Genomic DNA, 26,896 nt, shown 5'->3' on the forward strand with positions numbered 1-26,896 from the left:
TTTCGCATGGCATGATGAATTCTGCATATAAGTTAAATAAGCAGGGAGACAATATACAGCCTTGCCGTACTCCTTTCCCAATTTTGAACCAATCAGTTGTTCCATATCCAGTTCTAACTGTAGCTTCTTGTCCCACATAGAGATTTCTCAGGAGACAGATGAGATGATCAGGCACTCCCATTTCTTTAAGAACTTGCCATAGTTTGCTGTGGTCAACACAGTCAAAGGCTTTTGCATAGTCAATGAAGCAGAAGTAGATGTCTTTCTGGAACTCTCTAGCTTTCTCCATAATCCAGCGCATGTTTGCAATTTGGTCTCTGGTTCCTCTGCCTCTTCTAAATCCAGCTTGCACTTCTGGGAGTTCTCGGTCCACATACTGCTTGAGCCTTCCTTGTAGAATTTTAAGCATAACGTTGCTAGCGTGTGAAATGAGTGCAATTGTGCGGTAGTTGGAGCATTCTTTGGCACTGCCCATCTTTGGGATTGGGATAAAAGGGTATAGGATGTTAATCAGCCCAAGACCTGCTTGAAGAGGAACATTTTCACCTGGTGCCTAAATATGTATAATGAAGGAGCCAGCCTGGGGAGAGCGTCCCACAAACTGGGGAACCACTGCAGAAAAGGTTCGTTTTTGTGTTGTGCCCTCCAGACGGCATAATGTCTGCACCTTTCACATTATCCACAGGTACTAGGCAGGGATGCATTCTGTGTTTTTAAGCTACCCTGTGATCCTCAGGTGAAGGGTAGTAGATAAATTTAAATAATTGGCAACCAGTTCAGTCCAGTCAGGATTGGCATTACAATCCTGATATTCTCAAAAATATCTTGTCCCAATGAGCAACGTGGGTGCAGAATTCTGCACCAGCTGAAGTTTCCAAACCATCCTCAGAGGCAGCCCCATGTATACCATGCTGCAGTGATCTAGCCTAGAGGTTACTAGAGCATAAAAAAGCATTTTGCAGTACTTTTTTCCCCAGCGTTTTGGGTATCTTCAGCCTTCATCCATTTGACCAATCTTACCTAGGAATATAGGAAGATTTATTGCGCCCTCGGTGCACCTATCTCAGTATTGACAACATGGACTTGACAGTTGCTCTCCAGGATTTCAGGCTATCGTTGGATTGGCTTAGACAGTTTCTGACCCCCATATTTTGACCCACTTACTTCATGTTAAAAAAGCTATGGGTAATACATCGGTGCTCAGCATATTTCCCCCAAGTTTTTATTCTGTGGTTTGGTAATATTAGCAGTTGCAGGTGAAACATCGCCTTGAGCGCCTTAGAGGAAAAGGCAAGGTATAAATTAAACAAACAAACAAGTCATATTTGTAATCTGTCACATGTGTCTGTTAGTCATTCCACCAATTAGTTGTGAATGATTATGGCTAGGCTATAGGTATGCCCTAAAATCACACAGACCTGCTAGAGCTGAAGAAGGTTTGAGACTGCTAAGTAAACCAGGGTTGAGGAGGCTTGTGGAGATCTACTTTGTTTGTTTGTTTTACTAGAGCCTGATGCCCATCAACCAGTGCAAAGCACAAAATAGCATCTCAGGAAGGAGGACATAAACCCTTGGCAATCTATTGCAAATCCCCCAGAGATCTACTAGAATATTGTGACCTCACTCAGGGATAAACTGTTGAGTCACTCTGCAGACAGAAGTTGTAATTCATGCCAGCCCTCATCCTGTGCCAATGAAGGCTTGCCTGCTAATGCAAATAGCGATTTGCATGCCCTTTCTGTTTTGCCTACACTGACCTGTCTCTTTCAGGCAGCTGAGTCTTCTTTCAGTTTCTGCCTTAAAGCAAGAAGGCTGTTTCTCAGAGCATGAGTGGTAGGGAAGTTTCATTCCTCAAGGCTGAAGCCTCACATTCAGGCAAGCGCTTCCCTGTGTCTTGAAATACACCTGGGAACTGTCGCTCGGTAGTGCAAGTGACTTGCCCCTCAGCAAACAGACACCCTTTGAAATAAACTACACTTCGCTATTGGAAGGTTAGCAGTTCGAATCCCCGTGACGGGTGAGCTCCCGTTGTTCAGTCCCAGCTCCTGCCAACCTAGCAGTTTGAAAGCACATCAAAGTGCAAGTAGATAAAAAGGTATCATTCTGGTGGGAAGGTAAACGGCGTTTCCGTGCGCTGCTCTGGTTTCGCCAGAAGCGGCTTAGTCGTGCTGGCCACATGACCTGGAAAAACTGTCTGTGGACAAACGCCGGCTCCCTCGGCCAGTAAAGAGAGATGAGCACCTCAACCCCATAGTTGTCTGCGACTGGACTTAACTGTCAGGGGTCCTTTACCTTTTTATTATTCCGTTGGTTTCCTCAGAAAGCGCTTGGACCAATGACTCATTTTCTTCATGTGCGATTAAAAGGATACTTTTAAAAGGAAACTTTCCATGCTTTTGCAGTCATTGTTATTTTGGTGTAAAGGTGGGACAGTCTGATCTGTGCTTGGCCTCTGAGATTATTGTTTTCTAACCCGCAGGACCCTAAGAGGTCTTAGGCAATGGCATCCATATGGCTGTGTGTGGGGCATTTCTTCCTGTTGAGCAGCAACCCCTTCCCTGCGTTACTCTCTTTGGAAGTTGAGCCCTTAACATTGTGACATTGTTCGTTAGGTTTTCTTTCGAGATTGCAAAAACCACCGTAGCGATTGATAGGGAAGGCATATATTAATGTTTAAAAACAAATTAAATTTCAAGAAGGTAGCTAAATAGAACCCTGATGCTCAGAAGCAGTGTGCTGGAAGAGGGGAGGGGGAAAACAAAACTGGGAATGGGCTGTTCTCTCTGCCTGCTCCCCCCTCTTGGAGGCTCCTGATGGAAAGAGAGTTCTGGATTTGGGTCAGCTGCAGCGAGGCTCTCTCCATGTTCTTACACACTTGTGGCTGCAGCTTCTACTCCTGCCCTTAGTTGAGTCTTCTGCTCCGCTGCAATGTGTGGGGGTGGGGGAATCTGTGACCCTCCAGACTTTGCTGTTTGATTCCAACTCCTATCATCCCCAACCATGGGCATAGCCAAGGGGCAGCAGGGGGGCAGCTGCCCCCCATCAAGTAAGTAAGTAAGTAAGTAAGTAAGTATATAAATAGAAATGCTTAATTAACATCTTGGTTCTGCACCCCCCAACATAAATCCTGGTTACACCCATGTCCCTGACTCTTGGCCATTCTGGCTGAGTTGATGGGAGTTGGACTATCAACATCTGGAGGACCGCAAGTTCCCCATCCCTTAAGTGCTTTGTAGGCATGTGGTTACTTCATAAGCCTCCACACCTTAAACAGCTATTTTTGTTGTCTCCTTGGCATCCTTTTCGTTTGCACTGCTTTGGAACTCTAGGCTTGTTCTGGTCTACTTTGTTTAGGAGTGTTTGTGTGATTTGTCTCCTTCCACTGGATCTGTTTTATCCTCCAGTTTTTATGATCTGCGAGGGCCTTCCCACACCGCCATATTCGGAACCTTTACAATGGTATAACGCAACTTGCTATGAATAAATCTTAAATATCTCAATGCAAACACCGAATTAATCAGGAGGCAGGCTGGTACTCCAACTTCTCTTCCCATCAGCCATGCAGAGAACTGTCTGGAGCCTGTTTGTTAAGACTGTGCGTTTCCTACTGTAACAGCTTGTCTATGCTCCTTTCAAGATCCTGTCATGTTCGCATGCGCTCTGTGTCTGAAGCTGTCATTCATTTCATTTAGATAGAATGTGAGGCCACAGTAGAGATACGTGGTGCATGCAGAAGCTCCCAAGCTTAAGCAAGGCTTCTCTAGTTAGTTTAATTTTTTAAAAAAAAGGTAGCAGAGGAAGATCTCTGCCAGAAACCCCGAAGAGACAATGCAAAGGGATCCATGGTGTGACATGGTGTGAGGCAGTTTTCATATCTTCCTATATGCATAAAAATGTAAGGTGTCGTCACACTCTGAAGTTTGTGTGGCTGCCAATAGGCGGCTATGCCAACTGCACCATGAGGAGTGGCTGGCCGGCCCTGGCAAGCTGCTTAACTGAGTGGTGGGCAATGTGGAGCACCTCTCCCTGCTTCTTTTAAATGAGATTTAATGGCAGATTAAATCTGGCAGCAAAATTTAATGGAGGGAAGTGCTTCGTACAGTATTTCAGCAAGCTACTCTGTGAAGCACCTCCTACCTACTTTGAAGGGGGCTTGGAGGAGCTTGGGGCGAGTTGTCGGGTGGGGGCGAGTGGGTGGGTAAAGGGAAGGAGTTGGTTAGGCATGGAGGAAGGGGGTTGGCAAAAGGGTTGGTGAGTGGAGCAGACCTGGTTGTCCTACAATGAGAGCTTGCCAAGTATATCCTCACAGAACAGACCCTAGGCCCTTTTGAAGTCTCACCAGTGCTGGATTTACATATAAGTTAAACAAGCTATAGCTTAGGGCCCCACTCTCTTGGGGGTCCCAAAAAAATTTAAAAGAAAAAAACACCTGGATGTACATTTCCAAAATATAAGATACAGAAATAAATTAAAACCTACATACAGTTGAAGTGTTATGTACTGAAGTTCTCACCCTGGTCCAGCACGGGGATACTGTAGATAGTTATGCAAATAAGGGATCAAAAGTGACTTTCAGTGATTGGATAGTTTTAGAAAGTTGTTACAGTAACGTTGTACTGGAGCTCTATATAAGCAGGCTGACTGAACCCTTCAGTTCAGTTCTGTCCTGGCCTGTGAATAAACAAGAGCTGTTTGGAGAATCGCTGTGTTGTCTGATATGTTCACCCACAACTTAACATAAAGCTTACTTCTTCTTAATTGTATTTCAGTTCAACAATTACTTTGATAAAATACATATTTTGTTATGTGCAAATGGCTTTAGATACCTATTAGGTCCATAAATTACCATACAGCATATATTCAACACAAAGAACAGTGAGAATTTGTTGTTGACAAAGGACAACTGAACATATAAAGGGCCCCATTACCTACAGTAGCTTAGGGCCTCATCAAACCTAAATCCAGCCCTGAGTCTAACACAGAGGTAACTAATGTGGTGCTCTCTAGATGTTGTCTGACTGCAACTCTCATCATCCATGATTGTTGGGCATAATAACAGGGGCTGATGGGATTTGGGAACCCAACAATACCTAGAAGGCAGCACATAGAGAGGTATTGTGATCCTTGGAAGAAGGTCAGTAAAGAAATATTATTGTTTCTATCATCATCCCTAAAGTAAGGTACAGGATTCCCTAAAGGGCAATTTGATACACTGAAGAAAGCCAAACCCTTGGTCAACCTTGCTTCTACAATCCAGTCTTCCCTTTGTATTTTGCTCTTTCTTGAGCGGTTAATGAGGTGGTTTGCTTACATAGCGTCTAAAGCCGGCATGTACTGGGGCCCCAAAGAGTTGCTTCAGCAGCTATTCTGGTTAAATACATAAGTAATTAACCATGGTTAGCTGTTTTTAGATCTCTGCATACAGAGAAAGGGAATGAAACAGCCACGAGTGCCAGTTTCATGCTATGTCATATATTTGAATGAGCCACTGCATATCAAAAATAAATGATCAAGTGACAGATACACTTGCATGTGTGAACCAACAGCCATCAGTAGGGGGTGGGGGACCTTATGGCTAAATTTCCCTCACTGACTGTCCCATTGCTGTTCTCCCTTTCAGGCCCCAGGAGGTGGTAGCACATCCATCGCTCAGTCGCCTGGCCCTGCCTAGGGCCCCTTCAGCCCCAATGGCTGAAGTCTGGTGAATTGAAAAAGCTTCAGCAGAGACGGGATCCAAAGGCCGGCAAGCTGGAGGAGGAGATGAAGAAGAGCTGCAGCGTCCTTGCTGTGACTCCAGACGAGGTGAGCAGGGCTGTCATGGTTGCCTTGCCGCAAATTGAGTTGGGTCACCTGCCTGAGATGTTGCTTTTCCCCCCCATGAAACTTGGGGTGGAGTGAAGATATAATTTATAAAAAGCAAAGACAGTTGCCAAGTTGATCCACAGAGAAATGCTCCAAAATCCACAGTTGGCCTTTGTTAGGGTCAACCCAAATGTCACAAAGAGAGAGCCAGATTTCTGGTTCTGTTGGTCTCTGAGGAAGAAGGCAATGGAGGGCGCGTGGTTGAGGGTGAGGGAGTGCAATACAAAATGCACAAATTAGATCTGCAGGTCTGACTGGGCTGAATTGGTCCCTGCTTGATGCAGGGCCTCAGCTCAGTTACATCACAAATTCTCACAGTGTTTCCCTCAGGTGCAGGTAAGCCCAGTGTCCTCCCAAGCTTAGCAGTTGGACTGACAGATGTCATTGTTTGTCTACAACCCCACCAGATCCAGGCTTCAGGCTTCAGGCAGGCTTTTTTAAAAAAAGCATTGTAAAGCATCATCTGTACATTACTTATATCTTTTTTAAAAGAAAGCTGGTCGGTGGATTTGTTTTTGTTTTATAATTTTATTATTAATAATTGACATCCATACACGATCTTGAGTACATGTACAAAGAGAAGGTAAAACTGATAATGATAGTAATAACAATTATACCGTTAAATATTGACTTAAACTTATACTTGTACATGCTCTTTTCTTATACTTTCTAGCTAAACAAAAATAAACCAAAGTAAAAAGCCAATAAACTAAATTATATCAAAACAGGCTTCCCATCATTTCCCAACCTAAGTTACATTTACGACATTGAATGTACTTATACTTCTTACCTTACTATAATTTCTAGTACTTTCTTATAACATATTGGACCATTTTTCCTCATTTAATAGTATTTAATTTACACAAGGGTCATTCAAACGCTGCCATAGATGTTATGTCATTGTTATATTTTTGTAGGTATTTCTTGGACATATCCCATTTTTGCTGTTCGGTGGATTTGAATGGGGAAATTTCTTGGTGCCATCATAGGTGACAGTCAGTCAGTGATGTTTGCAGCTAGTTTCTGCTGTGAACACGCAGAACAACCTTCTGCGCACCCCACTCCCCAGATCCCAAAGAGGTAAAATCATGTTTGGGATGCAGGGTGTGAGAGCTGTTCCAGAGTGGCTGCACTGCCCTAAAAATACCTTTAGCTCAGTTGGTAGAGAATGAGACTCTTAATCTCAGGGTTGTGGGTTTGAACAAATAATGGGCAAAAGATTCCTGCAGGGGTTTGGGATAGATGACCCCTGTGGTCCCTTCCACCTCTACAATTTTATGACTCTAAGGTTTGGTTTATGTAGGCTTTCCTTTCCGTATCACACGATGTATCTAAAATACCAAAAAATACTTGAATTTTTTGCATATAAACTTTGTAATGAGAGAAACGAGTAACAGATTTACGTGTCCCAGTGGATATGTTTTGGATACGGTATATGCTCAGAGCTATTTATTTCCAACTTTTGTTTTATATGCATTTTTTTCTTTCTTTTTAAAGTACTTTATTGGCTACCAGTCATAAGTTGTGCCACTTTGTTTCTTTGAAGTGTATAATGTTGTTTCAACAGCTGTAATTCCCCCCTTTTATGTGTTTTAAAATTTAATAAAGATTAATTTAAAAAATAGAATGGTTATTTCTGTCTTCACCTTTCAGGTATGCACAAAGTGGTGAAATTGAACTTCGGAACTGACCCACTGAGGACTAAGCGTTTGGTGTTTTTTCACGGTCCCTAGTGGGGAGCAGGAACTGTTCACAAGCAGGGGCACAGGGTATTGGTTTATGTGAATATGTATTTAAGACAATTTTTTGTTTCTTGAATGTTTCTGCAGTTGGGGAGGAGGAGATGTTCAGATTAGCATCTGAAAAACAGGACATGGATATTTGAAGCAGGGGGGCTAACATGTGACTTAGCTGAAGAACAGCTGCCATAATCCCCAACCATTGGCTACACAGGCTGGGCTGATGAGCAGGGTTAGAAACTGGGATAGAAAATCTAGGAGCCAAATGGCTCCTGGGACCTGGGTTGTGGGCACCGAAACAGAACGTCTAGTTGCCATTGGCGGGTGGGCAAAAGACTTTTTATTGATTATTTTGATAAGCATGAACTAATACGCTATTCACACAAGTGACACGTTGTTAATCTCAGATTTCTAGCAGAAACTGTTAATACATGTTTAATTTGGTATTTACAATAAAAATAAATAAATACAATAAAAATATCAGTACCATACTTCAATTTTCAAAACGCTCTATTCTCTATTGTTAAACTCTTTAACATATTGTCTATCCTTAACAGACTTTGAGGCTTCAAAGCACATATTTCAGTAACCCAGACTTTTTGAGGTGTTTGCAAATGGAGAATCTTTAGGCACAAAATGCTCCTGGCGCCCTGCTAATTTTGAACCCTGCTGATGAGAGCTGGAGGGATGCCAAGCCAGCCCCTCTTGGCTTTAAAGGTCAAACAGGGACAGAATACCTTCCCAAAGTGGTCCACAGTAAATAAAGAAATTCCGTTTTTTTAAAAACCAAGCATTAAAACATACAATTTAAACCACAACAAACAACTTATATAAACAAGTCCAAATCTCAACTAAAGAATCCATGACAGATGGCCATCCAGCCTCTGCATAAACACCTACAAGGAAGGAGAGTTAACAACATCCCCAGGGAGACCTTTCTTCCATCTTACTGTCAGAAAGTTCTTCCTGATGTTTAGTTGGAATCTCCTTTCTTGCAACTTGAAGCCGTTCATTCGGGTGCAACCTTCCAGAGCAGGAGAAAACAAGCTTGCTCCATCTTCCATGTGACAGTCCTTTAGATATTTGAAGATAGTATCTTATCTTAACCCTTGTGGTCCTTTCCAACTCTACAATTCTATAAAATTCTATGAAAATCTCCTCTCAGACTCCTCATTCCCAGGCTAAACATACCCAACTCTCTCAACTGTTCCACATAAGACTTGGGTTTCCAGACCCTTGGTCACCTTCTTCCGCACATGTTCCAACTTGTCAATATCCTTCCTAAACTGTGGCACCCAGAACTAGACACAGTACTCCCAGGTGTGGTCTGACCAAGGCAGAATAGAACAGTACTATTACTTCCTTTGAGCAGAACACTAACTTCTGTTGATACAGCCTAGAATAGCATTAGCTTGTTTTGCTGCTGCTGCTGCATCACACTGTTGACTCATGTTCAGCTTGTGGTCTACTAAAAACCATAGATCCTTTTGACATGTACTATTGGCAAGGCAGGTGTCCCCCATTTCATAATTGTACAGCTGCCTATTCCTGCCTAAGTGTAGAACCTAACATGTGTCCTTATTGGAATTCATTTTGTTAGTTTGGGCCCAGTTTTCCAGTCTATTAAGGACATCTTCAGTCCTGATTCTTCCTTCTCCAGCATTAGCTACCCTTCCCAGTTTAGTGTCATCTGCAAATTAGATGAGCGGCCCCTCAAATCCTTCATCCAAGTCGTTTATAAAGATTTTGAAAAACGGCCTAGGACAGAATCCTGCAGCACCTTACTTATCACATTTTCCCAGCATGACGTGGAACCCTTTGTGAGCACTCTTTGGGTTCAGTCAGTCAACCAGCTACAAATCCACCTAACAGTTACCTTGTGCACCCCACATTTTACCAGCTTCTCCATAAGAATATCATAAGTCCAAAGACTTACTGAAGTCAAGATACACTACATCCAAAGCATACCCCTGATCCATCAAGCTTGTAACTCTATAAAAAAAAAAAGAGAGAGAGAGATTTGTCTTGTATGACTTGTTTTTGAGAAACACATGCTGGGACTTGATAATCACACCATCCTCTTCTAAGTGCTCGCAGACCAACCATCTAATTATCTGTTCTAGAACCTTTCCTGGTATCTATTGATGTCAAGCGGACCAGTCGCTAGTTATCTGTGTCTTCTTTTCCCCCCTTTTGAAGATGGGGACAACATTTGCCCACCTCCAGCCTGATCCATGACATGATCTCATTTCAAGGGAGGGGATCTGCTGAGTGATCCAATCCCTCCTCTTGGCAAAACACTTGCTAAGGGAGAGTAGTAGCACCCAGCACTGTGGAGCACAAAAAGCAATGTGCCTCAAAACAAGAGGTGGCTTGTTTTCTGAGGCAAATTTTGTGCTTCCCCCAATTGCATTAAAAATGCTCTTGTGGCAGCTGTCCACTTGTCTGCATGTGCTATTGCCAGAAGTATTGCAAGAGCACTCCCACTTAGATAGACACAGAGGAGTGAATAGCAGGAGCCTTACCTGAGTGTTTGTGCTGGTCCTGTGGGTTACCCGAGAGGCGAGGTTCAAGTCCGGTCCGTGGTCAAAGGTGCAACGTGGAGGCAGTCCGTAGTGGCTGAAGCTGGGTGCAGGGCAGGGAGTCAGGTGAAGTCAGGAACAGGCATGCAAGCAGGGGGTCAGGAGCTCAGGCAGGTAAGCAGGACAGGGTTCAGGCAGGAACTAGCAACCAACAATGTTGCTCCCGCACCTTGGGACTGGGGCTGGCCGGCTTTTATCGGCCCCGATCCTCTGGTGACTTGCTTCTCCTGGCCTTGAGGCGAGCACTCCTCCTGTGGGAACTTAGTTCCCTCCGCCTCTCTGCCCTGAGCCTCTGTAGCTCAGGAGAGGCTGGAGAGTTACCAGACCCAGAGGCAACCTCAGCTTCCTCTGACAGGGCTGAAAGTGGAGCCCCTGCAGGCAATGGGTCCTCCATCCCCTCAGGAGCCAGAGCAGACTCAGCTGATGCCTGCACCTGAGGATCTAGCACAGGTGAGGACCCTTCAGGCTCATGCCCCAGCCCCAGCTCAGCTGGTTCTGGAGGTGGGGAATCCTGTGCAGGCTGGGATCCCTCAGGTTCAGCATCCAAGTCCGAATCCCAGGCCATCACAGTGTTGAAATGAGAATCAAAAGTCATCATTGGGGTAGGACACAAGGGGCTTGCTCTGAATCAAGCTGGGTGGGTGCAGACAGCAGTGGAGCATTTCCTGCGCTGCCCAGGGTGGGTGCGCTCCCGAGGGGGGTGTGGCGTGGAGGGTGCCCTCCCAGGCGCTGGATAGCTGCTCAGGTGCACAGAGTGGCGTGCGCGCCCTGCAGCTGGGGGCCGAGCGAACTGCCGATGGCGGACATTTGACATGCCGCCTGCTTGCGACTCCCCAAGCTGTCAAAACAAAGGGGGAAGGGGGGAATTCCCCCCGACGGCTCGGGGTAGGCTTGGGAGTTGCAGGCGGGTGGCAAACCAAATGTGACCCCCTGTGGTGAAGACACCCGGGGCGGTCCGCCCAAACCGCACCCCCTTCCTCTGCCCCTGAGTGCAGTGCCCCCAGAGGGCAGCCCCCACCATTTCCTTCCTAGGGGTGGGAGGAAGCCAGCAGCACCTCCTGTTTGCCAAGAGGCCAGTATGGAGGCAACATTGCGGGGGATGCTGCTGAGGAGGTGGCAAACCCGTCCTACAAGGAGCATGCACAACTGTTGCTGCCTCTGTGGCAGCGACAGCATTGGCAGCAGATGAACTTTCCTTGGAGGCCAGATCTGCTGCCCCGGTGGATCCTGCTGCCTGAGGCAGTCACCTCATCTTGCCTCATGAGTGGGCCTGCCCTGGTGAGTGGCCATAACGCCTGGCTAATCCATCTCACTTTAACAACTACAACTGCCTCCTCCACCCTTGGTCAAGTCCAGTTGAGCAACAGCCTCTCCAACACCATGACTTCAAGAACAGCAAAAGCAGCTGGGAATGGAGAAGAGAAACTCAGAATAAAATACCTTCAATACTTTCATGAGTTATGTGACCTTGTTGCTCAATGTCATCTTTTTGCGTGGCTTTTAAAATGTATTGTAACTTTGCTGTTATTTTGATTGACTACGATTTATTATAATTCTTGAGACTGTATTTCTGTTTGTTGATATTTGAGAGTTAATTTTTGTGCAACGTATTCTAATGCCTTATTGAAAATTATTTTTATATCAGTTGTCATTTTAAGTCATCTTTTTATTACGACTGTTAAAAAACCAAATTGTTATAAGATGTGCGATCTTTGTTGTTTCTTCAGCTTGTAAACTGCCTTGGGTATGGTAATATAGAAAGATGATGATCTCTGGCAGGGATCTTCACGGTAGGAAGAATGACTGCAACCTGAACTTCACAAGTTGAATGCCAGGTTTGTGGCAAGTGCCCACATCCATCCACAGCAGGTAACATTAGCAAAGAGGGAGATGGTACAGGAGTGCCCTCTGCTGTCATTACTGTAGGAAGGCAGTAGATCGTATCAAGCTATCAGGGCTGGCAAGCTTTGTGCATGTGCACACTTGTCAACATCCAGCTGTTTCCCCAACCCCAAGCTTGAACTATGCTGTAAATGATCGTGGAGAGAACTGGATTAGCACTTTAGTGGTTAAGGCTGCAATCCTGTGGATGCTTATCCAGGAACAACAAGCCCCACTGAACAGACTGTGATTTGCTTCTGAGTGAGCCAATGCGGTGCAGTGGTTAGAGCAGACTTTCTCAACCGTGAGTCCCCAGAAGTTGTTGGACTACAACTCCCATCATCCCTGGCTAGGTCAGGGATCATGGGAATTGTAGTCCAACAGCATCTGGAGACCCAAGGCTGAGAAAGGCTGGGATGGAGTATTGGACAAGGACTAGGGAGAAGAAGAAGAAGAGAAGAAGAGTTTGGATTTGATATCCCGCCTTTCACTCCCTTTAAGGAGTCTCAAAGCGGCTAACATTCTCCTTTCCCTTCCTCCCCCACAACAAACACTCTGTGAGGTGAGTGGGGCTGAGAGACTTCAAAGAAGTGTGACCAGCCCAGGGTCACCCAGCAGCTGCATGTGGAGGAGCGGAGACGCGAACCCGGTTCCCCAGATTACGAGTCTACCGCTCTTAACCACTACACCACGCTGGAGAGTGAGATGCAAGCCCAAACCCAGTCATGGAGCTCGCTAGGTGACTGAATCTCAGCCTAACCTATCTTCAAAGGGATGTTGTGAGAAAATGGTGGCAAGGGAGGACTATGTAGACAATTTGAGCTACATGGAGGAAAGGGGGGGATATAAACGTAATAAATATGCATAGGATTGCACCTTAAACTATGGGAATTAAGGAGCCAAATCCAAAGAAAGGGATCTTTTTAAAGCACACCCATTATATTTGATGAGTTTTATTAAAGCTAAAGGGAGCAGTCATAAAGATTTTAAGGAATGGCGCCCTAGTTATGGAGTCCTCTTCTCAGGGATGCTCAGCTGGCACCGACTCCGTTATCCTTTGGGCTCCAGATGAACACATTTCTTTTCTCCTAGATTCTTGTGGATTTTTAATAGATATTTTTATTCTCCATGATGCTGCTTTGATTTCCCCCCTCTGCTGCTGCCTTTATATTGCTTCTTTTGTTTGCCTCTTTTTGCTCTGTTAGTAGTTATTGATTTTGGCTGTTGTTCAGTTTGTGTAACTTGTTTAATTTTGGGGGTGGGGAGGAGGGTGAGCTACTAAGGAAACTTTTGACTGAAAGGGTACCTAAATCAATCCTTTAAATCAATAAAACAAGGCTGCTTGGGAGCCAAGGCTGGGCTGGCTGTGGAAGCACCTTGGGATGGACTGTTCTGATATCGATCAGTTTTCATATTTTTTCCATTCCTAAGCTCAGTTCAACCCATTTCTGCACATATTGTGATGATGATGATTTTTTTAAAAGCCTGTATGAAAAACCTGTCGGCTCTAAAGAAAGCAAACTTTACACCATTACTTTTACAGGGACAATGGGGCCTTAGATCTTGGAAAGACCTACATTTATCATGGTCAAATGCACTAGTTAAAAACGTGGTACTTACTGTAACAACTTCAGCACGCTTTTCTAGAAAAAAAGCAGTGTTTCCATATGTGGTGGTTTTGCGACGTCATCAAACCTTTCTGGAGTGCTGTCTTCAAAAAAATAAGCTTGATATGTAATAGAACAATTGAAGTGTCTCTTGCACTAGCACTACTTGGTTTACAGACCCACCCTTTCCAGGTTACCCTAATGATGACCACTTAGCCCAGGGGTGAGCAACCTTTTTCAGCAGGGGGCCGGTCCACGGTCCCTCAGACCTTGTGGGGGGCTGGACTATATATTTTTTGGGGGGGATGAACAAATTCCAATGCCCCACAAGTAAGCCAGAGGTGCATTTTAAATAAAAGCACACATTCTACTCATGTAAAAACACCAGGCAGGCCCCACAAATAACCCAGAGATGCATTTTAAATAAAAGGACACATTCTACTCATGTAAAAACACCAGGCAGGCCCCACAAATAACCCAGAGATGCATTTTAAATAAAAGGACACATTCTACTCATGTAAAAACACATTGATTCCTGGACCGTCCACGGGCCGGATTGAGAAGGCGATTGGGCCGCATCCAGCCCCCGGGCCTTAGGTTGCCTATCCCTGACTTATCCTTTCCATTGACAGTTGCCCATATGGAAAACCAGCATTGGACTTAACATCAATTCTTGATACACTAGGATATTGTCAATAGCATTGACTGAGAAACTATCATGTCAGGACAGAGTAGCAAAGGGCAAACACAATCCCTATTCCTTTTATAACATGTGACATACGTTTATTGTATACATAAATTGTTCAGGCTCTGGGAGCAATCCACCCAACACTTGTGGAAAAATCAAATGAAACGTCCTTACATAGCATGACAAAAGTCTGTAATTATATAGGGGAAAGTTTTTTTGTTTTGTTTTGTTTACTGTTGTAACAATTATTTTCTCAAAATCTTCTGTACCATGAAAAATAAATAAAAACGTTTCTTATATTTTTTGAAAAGAGTGCCAGTTCCATAAAGTGATCCCTAAGTAAACTGGTTCCAAGCTGTTAAGAGTTATATATACTTGGAACATAGCTGGGCAGCAAACAGGCTACCAGTGCAGATCTACTAATACTACCTTAAGCCAGGCTTCCTCAACCTCGGCCCTCCAGATGTTTTGAGACTACAGTTCCCATCATCCCTGACCACTGGTCCTGCTAGCTAGGGATCATGGGAGTTGTAGGCCCAAAAACATCTGGAGGGCCAAGGTTGTGGAAGCCTGCCTTAAGCCATGCCCATTTATAATACAAAGTCTTGAGAGAGCCAAATGGTTGGGCTGAGGGGCAAAAACTCCTTAGGTGTAATTGCATGCTGTTATAAGTCACCTGTGTGATTTCAGGTCCACAAAGATAGGTGGTCACCTGACATAACCCATATTACAAGCATATCCGAAGCAGAAAGCTGAAACGGATAAAATGAAAGTGCAATTGCAGCTGACACAAGTTGGTGAGCCAAACTGTAGATGCTGCTTAGCACTCTGGTCTTCAGATTCTTTCCAGGTCCTCTTGCATGAGATGTTGGGATGCTGAGATGCTGCTTAGAAGGGTCTCTGTGCAGTTAAGGCAGATCACAGATCAAGTGGGAGACCTCAAGATTCCTGTTCTGCCTCTTCCTTTGATCTCTGTGCTGACCTGTCCTTTGAAGTCCAAGGGATGCATGTTGGCTGCATGCATCCCGGTTCGCTTTCGCCTCTCTCCTCGCACTTCTGAGGTCTTTGTGGATGCCTTTTGAGAGCAAAGAAGGCAACCTGGCTTCTTTGTCCCTCCAGCTGGTCAGTTATCCAGAACCCTTTCCTATGAAGAATGCATTTCCTTTATAAACACCAGTTTCATTATTTTATACAGTGGTAGCTTGGGTTAAGGGACATGGGTGGCACTGTGGGTTAAACCACAGAGCCTAGGACTTGCCGTCAGAAGGTCAGTGGTTCGAATCCCCACGATGGGGTGAGCTCCCATTGCTCGGTCCCCGCTCCTGCCACCCTAGCAGTTCGAAAGCACGTCAAAGCGCAAGTAGATAAATAGGTACCGCTATGGCGGGAAAGTAAACGGCATTTCTGTGCGCTGCTCTGGTTCGCCAGAAGCGGCTTAGTCATGCTGGCCACATGACCTGGAAGCTGTCTGCGGACAAACGCCGGCTCCCTCAGTCAGTAAAGCGAGATGAGCGCTGCAACCCCAGAGTCGGCCACAGCTGGACCTAATGGTCAGGGGTCCCCTTACCTTTACCTTTTACCTCGGGTTAAGAACTTAATTCATTCCGGAGGTCCGTTCTTAACCTGAAACTGTTCTTAACCTGAAGCACCACTTTAGCTAATGGGGCCTCCCACTGCCGCTGTGCCGCCACTGCACGATTTCTGTTCTCATCCTGAAGCAAAGTTCTTAACCCGAGGTACTATTTCTGGGTTAGCGGAGTCTGTAACCTGAAGCGTCTGTAACCCGAGGTACCAATGTACTAAGTCTCAGTCTTCGAATTAAAGATGTGCTCCAAAGATCCATTTCACCAAAGTTTACTTCTGCTGTTGCATACAAACTCCAGAGGCCAACAGGAGATTCCTTTGAGCTTGCCATTTACCAGGGCACCTGGGATGTCTAGTTGCTGCACCAGGGATAGACAGTGGGCTGGGCTGTGGGGGCCCAGGCCCAGAAGTCAATTGATCTGCCCCCTCCACCCAGCAACCCTATCCAATTTCTTAAGGCGCGGTTGATATTGTAAAGACTGTGCCACTTGCAAAGAGAAGAGACTTGTTTTCAAGAGCTGAATAAGGAAACGAGAGGTCCTACCTACCCTGTCCAAAGAACAGCCCAACCAGATCAGATCATGGGATGGAGGCCATTGGGGTGGGGCTGCTGCTTTGGCTTAATTAAGGCTTCCCCAGGTTGTGATGGGGGCAGAAGTAAAAGTTTAAAGCATGGGTTTAAGGGAGGTCACCACCTGACAGCCTCTCCAAAAGAGTGGAATTTGCGAGGGGATAAAAGGAGCCTCAGACTCGTATATGAAGCTCAAGCGGTAGAAAAATTACAATAAATGATATTCCAACTGTACATTAGGGGGAACTTTCTGCGGGTAGGAGCTGTTCAGTGGTGGAATAAGTAATCTTGGAGGGTGGTGGGCTTTCCTTCGTTGAACGTTTTTGGGCAGGGGTTGGGTGGTAATCTGTGAGGGATTCTTTAGCCATGGTATCAGCATTGCAGTCAGTTGGACTAGATGACCCCTTTGGGGGCCAATACCAACGCCACAATTCTGTGATTTTATGATGACACTAAAGACTCAGTTCCTTGTCAAATGAGCCTTCCCAACATGGGGGACGACCAGCGATAATCTAGAAGATGATCGCAGTGATCAAGCTGGAATATAAGGGTTCAGGCAGTTGTTTTGTAAACACTTTGAAATGGATTCTGTGATTACGAAGAACCACCATGGGTTTCTCAAAAACAAGTCAGGTAATAATAATAATAATAATAATAATAATAATAATAATAAATTTATTTATAACACCAAATATAAAAACAACTGATTGAAATACAGCTTAAAAAACAATATTAAAATACAACATTAAAACATTAAAATGCAGCTTCATTTCGGTGGAAACTCAATCAAAAACTTTTCTGGGGATGAAAACGTCAAGTCTTCACCAAGGTTATGAGAAAAGAGCTTCTGATTAATCACCAGGAATTACTTTCAGACACTAAGAGTTGTTTGACAGTGGAACAGACTCCCACAAGAGGTGGTGGAGTCTCCTTCATTGGAAGTTTAAAAGCGGAGGTCGGATGGCCATCTGTCATGTATGATCTAGTTGAGATTTCTGTATTGCAGGGGGTTGGACTAGATGACCCTCAGGGTCCCTTCCAACGCTACAGTTCTATGATTCTATAATTATAACATGTGATGGGATGGAAATCACTGCTTTCTTGCTTCCCTTGCCCTATTCCAGCCTCTTTTGACAGCATCCCAAAAACTGGTCCAAAGGTTTTAGTATGGGGTTTTTGTATGCTTGCTCTTGACGTTTCTGCCTTTTGGTGGCCCTCTGTGTTTGAGCGTTGCCTCTCACTTTGCTGACAGATCATCATTCCCGTTTTCCTGTTCCACTTTTTTCTTTCTCTTGTCCCTGGCACCGTGGAAATTCCCCGGGTTTTGGTGGTTTTGCTTTGGTGCAGCAGAGGGCAGTGCTCCCCGCCTTCATCCTCTCGCCTTCTAGCTGTAATCCTTCATATTAACTTTTCCTTTAATTTGCCTGGCTGGGTTCCCTTGCCATTTAATTACATTTTCTAATTAAAAGGGTCAAGCTTGACTCCAAGTCAGAACTGGGAGTGCTGTGATAATTGTTCTAAGTTGCCTCGGCGCTCCTTGGGGCATGCCTGGGGAAACAGGGGCAGCTGAGCCTCTGCAGTGACTGCCAGCGGGGAATTGTTCTGGTTCCAGCCTCAGCTGCCCAGTGGGCTCCAGGCTAGGGCGGCATCTTTGCAATGCATGTGGCAAGTCTGTTGGCAGATTTGGGGCACTCTTAAGAGCAGTGGAGAGGGAGACACACAGAGCTGTCCCTTGGGCGCAATTCAGAACCACCTCAATTGAAAACGAACAATAGGACAGATTTTGGTGGCTCTGTAACTCAAATTTAGACATTCCTACATTCTCTCATACATTTTTAAATCAGTTACTGTCTCTGTGTACAACAGGCATGCTAAAAAAGAAAGAAAGAAAAAGTCCGAAGAGAGGAGGATACTGTTTACTCTCATGAGCCCCTAAAGATCCTTAAGGACTTGACTTCAGTTGTAGACATAGAATCATAGAATTGGAGAGATGCAAGGGATTCCGAGGGTCATCTAGTCCAACCCCCTGCAATGCAGGAATCTCAACACACATGAGATCACACTTGCAAATCAGCAAGGGATGAGGGAGTCCCAGCTTCATGGCATGAGTCACACAGCCAGGATTTTATGTGGTGCCTTTACAGTGGTACCTCGCAAGACGAATGCCTCGCAAGACGAAAAACTCGCAAGACGAAAGAGTTTTTCGTTTTTTGAGTTGCTTCGCAAGACGAATTTCCCTATGGGCTTGCTTCGCAAGACGAAAACGTCTTGCGAGTTTGTTTCCTTTTTCTTAAAACCGTTAATACCGTTAAAACCGTGCTTCGCAAGACGAAAAATTCGCAAGACGAAAAAACTCGCAGAACGAATTAATTTCGTCTTGCGAGGCACCACTGTATTCAACTTTTTCACCACTGGTGGTGGGGGGGAAATAACTAACATTCTTGGGGCTGCGCTTTATACTTTGATAGTAGTTGCCAAGGAGGAGAGGGGACTGAGCAGTTATCTCTTCCAGGTGCTGCTCTTTGGTCTAGGGATTAGGCTATGGCTAACGGCTGCGTATGTATGGGAAGTTAGGGGAGAGGTAGAACTCTGCTTGTGAACATGACGTGCTCCTTTTGGGGTCGTTTGTCCACCTTTGGTCCCCACCCTGCATTCAGCTCTCACTTGTAGCTCCCAGAAGCTGCTGGTATGTGACGGTGACCAGGGCCATCTTAAGCATATCCAGAACCATGGGGCAAAGCTCCCCCCGGCCTGCCCCCCCATTTCCCAGAGTTTTTTAGGGAGGACGGCGCTGCCGGCGGGGCTGGAGGAGGTGGGCAGCGGCTAGAGGGCAGCTCCTCCAGCGGGGAAGAGGCAGAGGCTGGACGCAGCACCTCCCGGCTCAGCTGGACGCTTCGTGCTGTGGTGGCCACGGCAGACAGAGGCTCTGGGCGCAGCATGGCAGAGGTGGGCGAGGGCGGCGAGCTGATGCTGGGAGGCGCCGCGTCCAGCCTCCACCTCTTCCCTGGTGCCCTCCAGAACCTGGCACCCTGCGCCACTAGCCTCTATGGGTAAGACGCCCCTGACAGTGACCACACCCCAGAAATGGCTTTGCCTCAAACCGTCAGTGAGCTAAGGAAGTCCTTGAATGCAAAGACAGCCTCCAATGGGCTGAGCGGACGAGACCAATAGTGGGTCCAATAGCCAAAAAGGCATATGCTGTAGAGGAAAGTGAGAGGCAGATGTGGCTTCTCAACTTGGAAAGGTAGCCCCTCTAGGAGAAGGAAAACTCTGATCCTAAATCTCTGCTGCCTTGCAGCCATATTCATTCAAGAGAAAGCCTTTGGGAATAAGCGCCAAGGAAAAATCAGTACCTGCTGCCTTGTGGGACATCATTGGGAGAAGAAAAGGCTAAGGAGTGGACTCTACGCAAATCTAGAGTGAAGATGGCTGGATGGCAAAAGAAAAAAAAGAGAAAATGAAAATATGCAAACTGTCATCCATGCATTTTGCAGCTGTTTGCTTGCAATTTTCAGAACGTAACTGCATTTTGAAGCTTGAGACTTTACATAGAGCTAAAGCAGGGCTTGCTGCTCAATAGTGCGTTGACTTCATTTACATTCTTCTACCAGGATTACTGAGCACTTTTTGCACAACCAAGACAAGAGCGTTGGAGAGCTTTTAAAAACGAACAAGCAAAAGATTGTACAAAAAGAAGAAAAGCCTATGAAGAAATGGAAATGAAACTATTGGAGTTACAAAATACTAAATGTACGCCACTTGTTTCCCTGAGAAGCAGCTTTATGCATATGATTCTGAAGCTGCCCACTTTTTGATATGGCCCTGTCCACTACTGGGATGCAGGCACTGAGAGCTTTCCATCAGAGTGATGTGAGTCATCATCTGAAAAATATTTTCCCCCTCCTGTTTTAAGTGATGACGCAGTTCACACATCCAAGACCATAGTGGGATGGAGCCTATTGGGAAATGCCAACCAGAGCCTGTTGTGAACTTTTGCATGGTAAACATTTTAATGTGGAAGAACTAACTGCCCGTCTCTCCCTCCGGCACCCCACCCCACCATGAGCTTCTGCTTGCTTTGGGAAGGACGGTCAAATATTGAAGCTGTTGCAGGTGTCATGAATTTGAATACCTGCCCATTCTTGAGGTTTTACACAGCACACAGTTTCTGCTGAGATGCTGCATTTTCATAGCTAAAACTATGCTCAAGGCAGCTTACAACGTGAAAAATAACAATAAATAAAACACATCAAAAATACCCAACAAAACTGAACAAGAAGAAGAAGAGTTTGGATTTGATATCCCGCTTTATCACTACCCTAAGGTGTCTCAAAGCAGCTAACATTCTCCTTTTCCCTTCCTCCCCCACAACAAACACTCTGTGAGGTGAGTGGGGCTGAGAGACTTCAGAGAAGTGTGACTAGCCCAAGGTCACCCAGCAGCTGCATGTGGAGGAGTGGGCAAGCGAACCCGGTTCACCAGATTACGAGTCCACCGCTCTTAACCACTACACCACACTGACGTACACTATAGTAAGATCTAAAAATAAAGATACAAAAAATTAATATAAATAACAGCAACAAAAAACCCCAAATAACACCCCAGCGCAAGAGTCTGTTCAGCAGCCTCGGCTTTTGTAGCTGGAGTCAGTCAGGTCTCCACCCTCTCAGGCCAGGTGGGAAAAGCCTGCCAGGCAGGGAGCAGGTATTGCAGGACTCCCAGCCAAGATGCAAAGGGAGGTTTTGCCCTTAGAGGCCCCCTGAAAGCCAGCTTGTCATCGCCAAGGAGCTCTGCTAAGCAACCAGCCTTCCCACAAGGTGGACAAGAGGCAAAAGGAAACTGTGCCTCTCACAGAACAGATGCCCTGAAGGATGCAGGAGGTGGGTTGCTGTTACTATGGTGCAGAAGATGATGTCAATAGGGTGTCTTGCCAGCGTAAGAGAATACTGCCCTGAACATCTGTCGCACACATGATTTCTGCAAGCGGGATTTTGCACCTGTCTGAGCCTTTTAATAAAGAGATTAGAGCTCATTTGCAGAGTGAAAGGGAGGGATGAAGGACAGTTTCCTAGCCTCCCTGCGAGGCAGGCTCACCGGCCACCTCTCAATTGCTTTTTAATGTAAAATTTGCAACATCCTTCTCTAAGCCCTTCAAAGTAGATTACAACTTTGTGAGCTGTTTACCTGCCATTTCCCTAAGGAAAAGGCGACCCTGGCAACTTGGTCGGCTGACTGTTAAGGAACATTCGCTGCTTTCCGACTCCTTGAAAACCGTAAACCTCACACACAAAGAAACCGTTTCAAATTCATGTGTGAAAAGAGCAGCAGGGGAAAAAGCAAATTAAGATCGACAAGCTAAAGTGTTCAGAGTGCTTCACATACATCACTGCAGTTACATTCACATCAACTCTGAATGGCAGGTTAATTACAAGGGTAGCTAGCATGATGACCTCCATGTTACTGGACTACAATTCCCAGGGGAGTTACTGGGCTACAATTCCCGGCCCTAGGAGTCCTCATAAGGGAGCTGGTCCTGGAGGAAGAACTGAGCGGGGAGAGACTTCATCAGGCAAGGCCTTCTTCCACCTGCTTTGCCCCACCCTCCATTCTCTGCTTCTCAATTTGTATTGTATTGTTTTATGCACTGTTACTTGCCGTCTTTTTTATTGATTATAGCTTAGAAATTATTTATTGTAATTGTTAAGAGAGGGTTTCTGTTTAATTTTTATATGCTGATATTATTATTCTATACTATTCTAATGATTGTTGAATGTTACTTTATTTGATGTAGGTTGTTTGTTTTAAAGCTATGCTTTATTATGACTTTTTTTATTGCATTAGATTGTTATAAGGTGTACATTCTTTGTTTCTTCAGTTTGTGAGCTGCCTTGAGTATCGTAAGATAGAAAGACGGTATACGAATTAAAAGTGATGATGATGATGATCATCATCATCCTTGACCACTGGGACTGAGGGGAGTTGAAAGACACATCACAAAGGCTGCCTTGGGTTCATACTGTTCTTTCTTTCTTTCTTTCTCTCTCTCTCTCTCTCTCTCTCTCTCTCTCTCTCTCTCTCTCTCCCCCCCTCTCCCCACACATAGAGGAATCAGAGGAGGGGAAGGGATGGGAGCAAATACAAAATAATAGCTTGAATTTTGGGTAATGAGTGTTGCCATAATTCATGGATTCTGCCTTGCAAGGCACCCTTGGGAGGAGACTGGGTCCAGCCCAAAACATTTTGCTGCATGAGCAAAGTTGGCAGCAAGTTGGCACCATCCACCCTATTCCATGTGCAGACGCCAGGCAGAGCAGGGCAAGCTGCATGGGGCAAACAGGTCTCTGCCCCACCTTAACCCCTAATTCTTATGTGCCCCCCCCAAGCAGGGGCGCCAACTTGAATAATAAAATGGGGGGGGCAAGTAAACCACACCCCACATAATCCATCACATGATGGAGCACACCTACACTATTTAAATGGCAATGCCCATCAACTTGGGGGCAGTAGCCCCCTCAAATATTGGGGGAGGGCGAAGGGACCTTGACCGCTAGGAGTTGGCTCCTATGTCCCCAAGCACTAGCTGCCTAAGGTGATGAGAAAGGACAGGAATGCAAAGGCTGCTTAATCTGTCCCTGCCAGGTCATTTTTCCCAGGGACACCCAGCTTCTTCCTGCTACGCCCCCCCCCCCGGAGTGGTTCCAGCCCCCACGGTTGCTGCATAGCAGGTCACAAAGCAGAATTGCCTGGAAACCCCACTTCTTAAATGAAGTATTTGGAAGCCAGGGCTGTTGGTTGGAAGTTAATCGGTTTATGATCAGATTACTAACTAATCCTTACGTAAAGGGACAACACTGAGTAGCAATGAGACATTACTATTTTCACCGTCAGGCGGCTGTAAGCTGCTTAGCCAACAGAGATACTTGGCTCTTTGTTACAATATTTCCACCTTATGCATAATGAGTTACTCAGGACTGTCCACTGATATAATTCTGCAAGGGAAATATTTTCCAGGGACAGTCCCAGATTTACAGAAGCTGTCCTGGTTTCTGATTTGATCCTGGAATATCCCGCTTTCCCTTAGGGCGTCCCTATTTTAATCAGAGAAATGTTGGAGGGTATGGTGTTATGTGACTCCTGAGCCAAGGAGATAAGTAATATGCAGCCTTTATAAAACATCTGAAGGCAGCCCTGTGTAGGAAGTGTACAAAGGCTTCTATTTGGACATTACGCATATAATCTATTTGTATTTCCTGTTCTCAATGTTGGTCCTTAATTGCTGCTTCTTCTTTATTGGCAAGATCCATGCTGGAGCTGCTTGGGTGTTGGCCAGGGACGAAGGGGTGAGTGAAGATCTATATCAGGAACAAGTGGAGAGTGAAGATGTACATTGGGAACAAGCAGGGGAATCAAGTCAACCTTACCTGATGGTTGAAGTGGGAATCAAAGGCCTTTGCGGGGGGAAGGGACTTGCTCTGAATCACACCAGGCAGAGCCCAGGAGACCCCCGATGGCAGCCTTCCATTTCCAACCTAGGGATGGGAGGAGACCAGCAATGCCTCCCATTCATAAAGACGTATTGAGGGACGGTGCCAAGGAGATGGTAGAGTCAGCCTCCAAGGAGTGCCCTGCAGTTGTTGTCGCCAGCAGCAGACAATGCATTCCTTGGCGGCCTGCTGCCCCTGCGGATGCTGCTGCCCGAGGCACTCGCTTCACCTTGCCTCATGGGTGAGCCAGCCCTGGCAAAAGCCCCAGCAAATTATGCAGCTGCCTGTCAGGATCCTGCTTTCTCCACCTAGATGTGTGAAGATGTCATGCCAGGGGAAAGCATAGCAACAGGTCTGTGAGTGATAGGCCTGAGGGTTTGTTTCTGCCTGACTTGAGGGATTCACTGTCTGCCATGTCCTCATTAGTCTTGATTGGCATTCTCGAGGGGAATGATTGAAAGGCCAGGACTGAGAGGTTGAATTAAGGGACTCAACAGAGGCTGGATTTCAAGTAAGGAAGGTGGTATGTTGTTAGGACCCTCTCAATTTATTTACTAAAAAAATGGCCTTTTATCTTACCATTGTCTAATCCTGTTTTCTATTACTTTTTCTTGTTCTTGTCATATATACTGGGAGTGAGGGAAGATGTTAGGAGAACCACAGTTCTTCTGAGCTGATGGAGCATAAATATGACCGTTCTCTTGGTCCCTGAAAACAGGAATGAATACCTAGGCTATTCCCATGCTAGGCAACAGCTGCTGTCAACAGAGGGCCTTTTGCAAAGATAGGTTTCCCTTGAGCAAAGCTGGCTGGAAGGTTCTCATGTATTATTTGGGGGTGAAGTCAAATGGCTGTGCTAGTGGCACTGAAGTGAGCTCCCTGAGGCGCAAGGCTGGGGAAAGTTTGTGGAGGTTCTGGACTGCCCAGATGACAAAACCCCCCTCTTGGCCTGGCTGACATGGTCCAAAGCAAAGCAGAGCACCAGCTTGGCTGCAGGAGTTGCAGCAAGGAGGCAAACAAGGCACCATCCAACTGTCTTAGGGACTCCTCTCCAGATTTGTGTAAGGTTTACTCCTTAGTCTTTTCGTCTCTTGAAGAGAAGAACCTGTGCAGGTTCTATAGTGGGTGCTACTGCAGTTTGCTGATCAGAAGTATTGCTCCAGTCTCTTCCCCAAAACACCCTCAGTTACCGGTAATTTAGACAAGTTTTATCTTGTTTCAGTATTGGTCAACAACAGCAATGTATTGTCTAGGAGTCCTCAGTATTTTTCCAGAGATTCTAAGCTGGATAAATCTGAACTGATAGAACAGCAAAACATTCATAGCAGGTGTGTTCAGTGAAGTGTAATTATTGGGGTTTTTAAAATGACAGTTTTATGGGCATTTATTTTTCTTGGTTTGCAATGGGAATATTGACTATGACTGTACATTATGGCATATGCATCATGTTTGCTGATGGGTCTGCAAATGAGATTTCTACTGATTGTGTCCATTCTTTTGATGTCTGATCAGTTTTAGGGGGAAACAAACCTTAGAGGAATGTCTCACCAATTGAGTGAAATTAACGTAACCAACAACCTAGTCCTAGATATCTTTACTTAGATGTTTGTTTTTCAGAGTTTAGTGAAATGTATGTCTTGGAAAATATGTTTAGGATTGCAGCCTTGCAGGCAAAACCTGTACATGTTTACACCAAAGTAAGTAAGTGTACAGGGACGTGGGTGGCGCTGTGGGTTAAACCACAGAGCCTAGGACTTGCTGATCAGAAGGTTGGTGGTTCGAATCCCCACGATGGAGTGAGCTCCTGTTGCTCGGTCCCTGCTCCTGCCAACCTAGCAGTTCGAAAGCACGTCAATGTGCAAGTAGATCAATAGGTACTGCTCCGGCGGGAAGGTAAACGGCGTTTCCGTGCGCTGCTCTGGTTCGCCAGAAGCGGCTTAGTCATGCTGGCCACATGACCAGGAAGCTGTACACCGGCTCCCTCGGCCAATAAAGCGAGATGAGCGCCGCAATCCCAGAGTCGGCCACGACTGGACCTAATGGTCAGGGGCCCCTTTACCTTTACTATGTAAGTGTGCATAGGCTTGCATCTGTAACCCCAAAACTGCTATTCTTATTTATTACATTTATTGTTCTTTATTCATTGCCTATATTTATCTTTGAAGATAGTTATTATATCTCCTCTCAGCCAGCCTTTCCCCCTGCTAAACATTTCCAGCTCCTTCAACCATTCCTCATAAGGCTTGGTTTCCAGACCATTGATCATCTTGGTCACCCTCCTTTGCACATTCCAACTTGTCAATATGCTGGAGATAGTATTCCAGGTGTGGTCTGGCCAAGGCAGAATAGAGTGGTACTATTACTTCCCTTGAGCTGGACACTAGACTGGACACTAGCCAGGTGTCCCCCATCTTATATTTGTGCAGCCAATTCTTCCTGCCTAAGTGACAACCTGACATTTGTCCATATTGAAATACATTTTGTTAGCTTGGGCCCAGTTCTCCAATCTGTTAAGGTCCTGTTGCCTTCTGTGGCATTAGCTATCCCTCCCAGATAGTAAGAAATGCCTTCAGCGAGACATCTTGGAAGAAATGGAAGCCGGTGTGCAGAGAGTTAACAAAATGTGGGGTCTATCAGACAGATGTGATCACCCAAAGCAATTTCATAGGGGCTTTGTTTACCTCACCAAACAAATGTGTTTGAGGGTGAGGGGTTCAACTGCACATAGTTACACTAGTAAGTAAAAATAGCAATGAGTCCTCACATGGATTTCATTAATGGATTTATTTGTTATAATTATACCCCAGCCGTCCTCCAACGAGCTCAGGGCATTGCTCTCCTCCTACCCATTTTATCATTACAACAGCCCTGAGAGGTTACCTTGCCAGAGTTAGACTC

At 45.5% G+C, this 26,896-nt stretch overlaps 1 protein-coding gene across 1 annotated transcript in view; it reads left to right on the top strand.

Annotated features, from left to right (window-relative positions):
• Positions 1-5,627: 5,627 nt before the first annotated feature.
• Positions 5,628-26,896, top strand: part of PDE4A (phosphodiesterase 4A) — a 353,439-nt gene continuing 332,170 nt past the window's right edge. Inside the window, exon 1 of the mRNA XM_080988119.1 lies at positions 5,628-5,802. Coding sequence (XP_080844245.1) covers positions 5,761-5,802 — 42 coding nt within the window. The 5' untranslated portion in view covers positions 5,628-5,760. The remainder of the gene's footprint in view (positions 5,803-26,896) is intronic.

The sequence above is a fragment of the Podarcis pityusensis genome (genome assembly GCF_964106645.2).
Source record: "Podarcis pityusensis genome assembly, chromosome: 17".
In the NCBI taxonomy this organism is placed as follows: Eukaryota; Metazoa; Chordata; class Lepidosauria; order Squamata; family Lacertidae; genus Podarcis; species Podarcis pityusensis.